The sequence below is a fragment of the Mesitornis unicolor genome, unplaced genomic scaffold (assembly GCF_000695765.1).
Source record: "Mesitornis unicolor isolate BGI_N332 unplaced genomic scaffold, ASM69576v1 scaffold29616, whole genome shotgun sequence".
Taxonomy (NCBI): Eukaryota; Metazoa; Chordata; class Aves; order Mesitornithiformes; family Mesitornithidae; genus Mesitornis; species Mesitornis unicolor.
The window spans coordinates 17,820-25,278 of record NW_010192138.1 but is presented as its reverse complement, the minus strand read 5'-3'; the positions used below and the strand labels follow the sequence as shown (position 1 = coordinate 25,278).

Sequence of the window (7,459 nt, the reverse complement as noted above, 5' to 3'; positions counted from 1 at the left end):
AGCTTCTAGTCTACCTTGATCATTAAAATACACCGAAACAGTTGAGATTAAGGATGAGCCAAAAGTTACACTTCGAGGCTGTACAGTTTTTATTTCCACTTGCTTCATTGCAGAATTTCTAACTGAATTTGGGCAAAAAAACTGGAAAATTCTGCAACGTGGCTTAAAGCACACCTGACTAAGTGTCTTGTTAAGGGAGAGGCCTAAACAGTTCTGAAAGGCTTGGAAAATAATCTAGCAAATACAGAGAAAAGCCCAGACTTCTGCAAAATTCAGATCACCTGAGAAATGCTCTTTGAAATACAGACACATCTTCCCACCTGTAAAATAAAAGCATTTGCACACCTCATCTCAGCGGTACAGAATAAATCCACTTAAGATCGTGAGGCATTCAGATGACCCAGAAAATCATGCAAGAGCACTAATATAATTGAAGTTTTCTGTAAACAGTGGCATACTGAAACAGGTATTTCATAGAATCATAGAACACCAGGTGGGAAGGGACCACAAGGATCATCTGGTCCAACCTCTCAAGGTCAAAGTATAGTTTAAACATTTGCATGGTAGTCTTTAAATGCTCAACTCAAAATGTAAAACTGAAAATGGAAAGCCATTTATCCTGGTAAGAAAAAGCACATAAGAAAAAACTAAACAAGAGAGTACTTTTCTCCAGTAGTTCTGCCTAATAAAAGCAGACAAACAGTTATCTCACCTTCAAAGCCTGATCAGGAGTTAAAGCATTAATAACCAACTCCCCCTCCACAATTCTGCGAAGCTGGGAATCTTCTTCAAATATTGACTCCATATTTAACACCATCCACGAAAACCAGACCTGTAAAAACAGTAATAAGGGAAATGTAACAAAATGGCAAGGGTAGGATCAGCAAGCTTGCAGTTTTCTTAAGAGGAACAGATCTTTGCCAGATTCTTATTATAAAGTTGCAAAAGCAGCATCATATCTCAACAAGAAAACTGAAAATTAGTTTCCTCCTTGTCTACATTCAAACTTTCCCTTTGTATTCTCTACAATCCTGAGAAAGAAGGGGGAAACTAGGGACAACTGACAGCATTATTGAGTGAGTTCTGGAGGAAACAACCTGCTCAAACTCTCCAAAACAAGACCTTCTCTCTCCAATCTGCAAAACACATTTCCAGTAGGGTTACTGCATGGTTTTTTTCATTTTTCCTCAAATGAGAAACTTATTTAAGCAGAGAGAAAGCAACTATTACTCAAAATATTTATCAGAAAAAGACTGATCTAACAGAAGAGTCAGGCTTTATGTATTTTTCTCTCATTAATATACTGAGAATAACTGCAGATTAAAAAGAAGTCTTTACTAATAAATCCTATTATATGAATTCTTGGACACAGATCAGAAACTTTCTCTGTGCAAAACATCCATGTTCCCTTTAGTGTAATAAACCCACAGCATTCTTTTAGGCTAAATTAGGATTTTATCACAAGAAAATTCACAAACACGGTGATAGGAAGAAGGAAGGAACAAGAGAAAAATCTGTAATAGCAGGAAAAAAACCACACTAAACACATATATATTGTTTATCCCAGGGTTGTTAATACACCATAATACCACATACCTGAGAGGAATTGGCATTGCCCTCCACAAAGGAAGGTGTCACGTTGCCTGCCACCATCCAGCTAACAAACGAAGACAGCAGACCTTTGTCACAATGATAGCCCAAAGCATTCTGCTGGAAACAGAGAAAAATTGGGGTTTTTTTTGTAAACAGCCTAACAGATTATTTAAAAGCTACAGGTATTCTCACTCTGCCTTCATCTGGGTTCCCTTCCGCCTCATGTTGCTTGCTCCCAACCTTAGCTCAACCAGCTACCGCTGAAATGCCTGCTATAGTACCTGCACTATTTCTTTTTCACTGAAGAAGTCCTGTTACAGTGGGTTTTTTTCATGAGAAGATGCTCTACGTTTTGTTCCAAATACACTACTGAACATTTGAAATGGAAAGATCACAGACTAAAATACTATGATAGATCTCATCAATAAAACCTGTGTTCCAAGGAGGTTTTAATTCATTGCTATTCAAGTATCAGATATGTCATTAATCTGTATCTACTCAGAAACAAGCCAGATAACTCCATTATCACTCATCATCATGATGGTTTTTGTGACATATCAGGAAGACACATTCACATCAAAATTAGAATGAGCAACAAGCTGAGAGAGTTGGGGCTGTCCAGCCTGCAGAAGAAAAGACTTCAGGGCGACCTTAGAGCACCTTCCAGGACCTGAAGGGACTACAGGAAAGCTGGGGAGGGACGTTTTACAAGGGCAGGTAGTGATAGGATGAGAGGTGATGGCTTTAAACTGGAAGAGGGGAGATTTAGGGTATGTATTATGAAGAAATAGGAAGAAATTCTTTACTGTGAGGGTCATGAGGCCCTGGCCCAGGTTGCCCAGAGAAGCTGTGGGTGCCCCCTCCCTGGCAGTGCCCAAAGCCAGGTTGGACGGGGCCTGGAGCAGCCTGGGCTGGTGGAGGTGTCCCTGCCCATGGGGGTTGCACTGGGAGGACTTTAAAGTCCCTTCCCACCCAAACCACCTGTGATTTACTCAAGAGCCACGCCATTATACCACAACCCACTCACTTTGTGTTGTTGGTAAAGCAGCTTTTGGACGCAGTCCTCTTGGCTGTACTGAAAAGCAGCTTTACATAAGTCATCCAGCAAGAAGAGCGTTGCCCGCTCCCTGTGCCACAGCTGCTGGCTGGTGAGGACCTGGACCCAGAACTCCAGAACCGCAGCTGGCCCCACTCCATTCGGCTGGTCACTTAGAAAAATGTGAGTCTGACAAATTAAAGGGTAAAGTTATTCAAGAGACTGCAGTTTCAGTTAGGAGAGGTATGTTTCCCTTTAGTCCTTACCCCAAAATGTTAGCGGGCCTTCATTCTCGACCTCTCTGCACTTAGAGGAAAAAAAATACTAAGTTTCATAACACAGGAACATATTTTTGATAGCATAGCCATAAAGCAATGGTCAAAAGCAAAGCTTTCAAACATTAACGTATCTGCTACATTCCTCAGCTAACATAAGCAAGAAAGTAGGGCTGTGTATTACATTCCCTTTTTAGGCAGTTTTGACCTGGTATTACAAAATCCATTTTCCAAGAAGTCTGGAAGGCACATATTGTTATGTCCAGTGTCACATGTGTTGCCAGATTTAGGCTAGTTTAAGCAGAATTATTTCAGGGAACCAAACTCAAATATTCATGCTTAATGATGGGTACTCTGTGGCTGCAGAACTGCCAGATCCAGTATTGTTTCTAACCTTAGGCACTAACTCACTCAAAAAAGCCTACTTTTTTAAAAAAAAAAACCTTCCCCCTCTTTTTTCCTTTTTAGTGATCTTCTTACCTGTATCATACTACTGAGTAGCTTCACATTTTCTCCATAGCTCACTCCTGTCAAGTGCTGTGTTACTTTATGGGTAACCTGCTGGGTCACACCTTGAGGGACTCCATTATCCATACTAAGGAACAGTTGGACAAAAGATAAAAACCTAGGGATGTAAACAAATTAAATTAATTCTAAAATTTCTCATACAGCATAACATACAGAAAGCTTGCTTCTAGAGAAGTTAAAGCCAGCTCAATAGCACTTGTTGACAGCCATACACAAGGCTTTTGATTCACAACCGTGCTGCAGACCTATTGATCTTTATCAATAAATGTATTAGGAACATGTAATGCTTACTGTTCATTCTTCAGGAGATAATACTGGCAAGAGTAAAATAAGGGTAAAATTTTATCCAGCACATGGACTACTGTTCTCAGATGTCTGGACTGGACGAGTACACCCAAAAGCAGGATCCCTTCAGCACAGAACTTCTCAATGCTGTCAAAACAAAAACAAAACAAATAAGAAAATACTGACTGAGTATCAGTAGAAAGGGTCACAAGTGTTCTCTTTTTGTGAACCCAGATGTCCAAACATTCTTAACTTTACACTTTTATAATCTCTGAAATCCTAAACAGTTAAATCCAGTTTTTTCTTCAGCTACAGGAGTAATTCAATTGCTGACAGATTTGCTAAGTATTTCCTGCCCTTCTCGGGGCTCGTGCCCTGTCTTCCAAAAACAACCACTGGAGATGGGGTCTTCATCCATCAAGTTACAGTCAATTTAAAGCTCAGGATTTTTACCTAACGTAGCCAACTAGCTTCCTTCTCCAGGCAAAGAATATACAGAGGGAGTTCTGTATTACCTAGCTTGGACATCTCCTCAGGATGGATGATGCTCTGGACACGTTTCTCCACTACCTATAGATGGAGCTCAGAGGCTTCCTTACAGTAGGCACTTCGATGGTAGCAGTCAGCCGAGATGAATCCTACTCTTACTGTCCAGAAAACTCACTAGCATCAACTTATTTGGTACCTCATTCTGCATCAAGTTCTGCTAACTGAAAGGTTACAAATTAGGAAAAGATGTAAAACATTAATCCTGTATCTACTCTAAGGTCATAAACATGAAATATTGTATTAAGTCACTAGCATACAGTAGAGCACTTTGTTATTTCTGCTCTTTAATATAACTGGCCTTGAACTTTTGTGGGATAAATACTGGTGTTATTGTTTAGACAGAAGACAGGTATCAAATGGCTCTTCGCAAGGACAGAGTGTTTGGGAAACAAAAAAAGCCCTCAGAAGTAAAGAGGTTGTTTTTCACCCCATGTTCAAAGTCACGTAAAGACTTCCACTCTCAAACCAGAACACCTTCCCATCAGCCTCAAATTACAGCAGTGCTTTGAAGAGGCACGTATGTATTTACCAATGGCACAGACTTAGCATCACGCAATGGCTGGAGGAAGGAAAAGAAAACCAAGACAAATGCTCTTTAAAGAATAAAGCAATATTCTATGTAGAACACAAGTTAGTCAAAATTTTGAATAAGAGAGAATTAAATTGATGACAGATTCAGGGAAAAAAGACCTGGGAGAGATTAATATATGCCTTGCTCTGTATTTTAATCAACCAGTACATTTAACTATGTCCAAGAGCCTTACCTAGAAACCAGCTGAGAGCACTGGAAAAGACTGTGTTAACACAGTCAGGGCTAGGAGGTTCAGTATCAAGGTTATAGAGCTCGATGTTTAACGTTACCAGCATGAGCCGTTTTTTACCCTATTTTCCGGATGCGCTGCTGCAGCCCTGCTAAAAAAAACCTACCTGTAGAACAACCCTTTTAGTGACCGTGGTTAGAAGTTATTCCTGTACACAGCAATCGCGCTAACCCCTCAGTTTCAATACTATTTCTCACATACAGAAAGGAAAAAATAGTATCAGCAAAATAAAGGAAATGGCTAATGTCGTTTGAAACTACAGTTCCTGAAAGGCTGCTCAATCCATCAGAAGTCTTTAAAGGCACACAAAGATGTTACGAGCCCTCAGTTCATCACCTATTAAGTTGCTCAGTCACTGGGGCCATCCATCCAAAGCAAAGAGGAGAAAGGACACTCACCTGTGACCCAGCGTGGTCATTGCCAGCGCCAGGTAGCAGCCGATAGGCATGTTTGCTTTAACAGCCTTCAGGAGGGGGTGAAGCGTGACCGACTCCATCATGTCCAGCACGTTGTCAGACACAGGGACTGCAGGCCAGCCATGCTGTATGCCACGGTCGTTTCTGTGCAGCTTTAACCTCAAAATCAACCCCCACGCCCACTGATTAAAGGAAGTCTCTGGCGTTTCTCCATAACGAACGATGCTGGCTAAGTAGGAGACCTGGAACAAAGCAGCAGGAACAGAAATGAGAGGAGGCACAGCCACGCTCCAGCACACACAGCACCAGTCTAGGACTTGGGTCAGCTTGGATGAGTTTCCTCTTCTATCGCAATACCGTGACATGAGATCAGAGCAACAGTAGTTACTTTTCAAACATACCATGTAGCATCAATTAAATTTCTCTGAAATCCGTTTCTATGGCCTTGATTTCTACCTCCCTTCTCCCCTCATCCACCCATCCATCCACCTTTTGGTAAAGGCTGTCAACATATACTGTTTGGCTAATTTAACCTCAGATTAAATCTTATTTTTACTACTACAAAAATCCGCATGCACAACTTTCAGTAATGTTTAAGACCGCTAGCGAAAGGAAAATAGCAAATATATATAACAGAGATAACATCTGTCAATAAAAAGCCTAAAGCCTGACCATTGCTCTTTAGAAAGAAGTCTGTAATGTGGACAGGCAGAGTCTGTGTGTCACGTGCATGAGTCCATTACCATGGAGACCCTTATTTAGACTGAAGGAACTATAAACCTTCGGGGAAAAAAAAAATAATTTACCTGCCCTGACAGACCAGTGTAAATTACAGAGCTGGGAGTCAATGCAGATATTGCATCATTTCTGAGTGGGGTACAAGAACCTAAGCATCATTTTCTCTTAAGTTCCAGTTACAAGCTCATGCCAGCCAGGACACATTCACCAATACAAGTGGCAACCAAGAGAATAAAAAAAGTTCTCTTTGAAAAGAGAACTCATCTAGCTGGCACAAGATAACAAACCATTATTAAGTAGTGCAGAGAAGCAAGTTGGGAAAGAGCAGAGAAATTCAGAGAAGAGTTATAAAAAAGCAGAGACACATTCAAATAGTGGGAAGAAAAGACTGGGGGGAAAGAAGCACAGAGGAAGTGGGGAGGAGAATGCACTGCACAAGAAATACTGAGAAGACAAAGTACAACACAATGCTAAAAGCTCTGAATAAATAAATAGAAGCATCTTGGACTGGATATCCAAAATAGGGATTTTTAACCATGATCCTTCTATCCTTCCATTTCCCTTCTTTAACTTGGAGCCATACCTTCCTCACTCACAAGTGTGCTGTAAAAATCAATGTAATAAATGTCTGTAGCATGTTCAGGTAACAGCACTGGTGGCTACTGAAAGGCTCCTAAAATCTCGAGTTTTTAAATAAAGTAAGGCTAAGAGCTGGAGACACAGGAAGGATGTCTCTCACTTTCACCAGTAATACTAAGCAGCCTTTCATTAAACAAGCACTGGCCAGCTTCACATGAGTAAAAGGTGCTTTGCAAGAACAGTTTGCAACTGTCCCACTACAGGCTAGATGATAATGCAAACCTACAAGAGGGACAAGTTTAAAATCTCTTTTTCTCATATAGATGTTCAACGTAATTCTAACAGAATCTGCAAATAGGTCTGTGGGTGCAAAAATACAGCGAGTCGGTAAATTATGATGTTCTAGTAGCATCAAGACAGCATAGCTTTTAAAAAGAAAAAAACCACCAAGATCTCAGCCTGCAGCTTTTCTTACCTATCACAATTAATAAACAATCCCCTATAATTCTGAAGAAGGAATACCTGTTTTATGCTTTCAGAAAGCAGCCCAGCGTATGGTTTCTGGGAGAGATATTTCTGATATGCTTCCAGGACCATCAGTGCAACTTCAGAATGGACGGCTGGATTCAGATGGAGAGC

General features: G+C 40.7%; 1 protein-coding gene across 1 annotated transcript in view; it reads right to left on the bottom strand.

Moving 5' to 3' along the window:
• Nucleotides 1–712: 712 nt before the first annotated feature.
• LOC104542611 (ectopic P granules protein 5 homolog) overlaps nucleotides 713–7,459 on the bottom strand; it is a gene marked incomplete at both ends in the record, with an annotated part of 21,471 nt that continues 14,724 nt past the window's right edge. The window contains 7 exons of the mRNA XM_010186976.1: nucleotides 713–832; nucleotides 1,597–1,707; nucleotides 2,621–2,818; nucleotides 3,385–3,529; nucleotides 3,724–3,864; nucleotides 5,486–5,745; nucleotides 7,343–7,459. The exon at nucleotides 7,343–7,459 is cut by the window's right edge and continues 6 nt beyond it. Coding sequence (XP_010185278.1) covers nucleotides 713–832; nucleotides 1,597–1,707; nucleotides 2,621–2,818; nucleotides 3,385–3,529; nucleotides 3,724–3,864; nucleotides 5,486–5,745; nucleotides 7,343–7,459 — 1,092 coding nt within the window. The remainder of the gene's footprint in view (nucleotides 833–1,596; nucleotides 1,708–2,620; nucleotides 2,819–3,384; nucleotides 3,530–3,723; nucleotides 3,865–5,485; nucleotides 5,746–7,342) is intronic.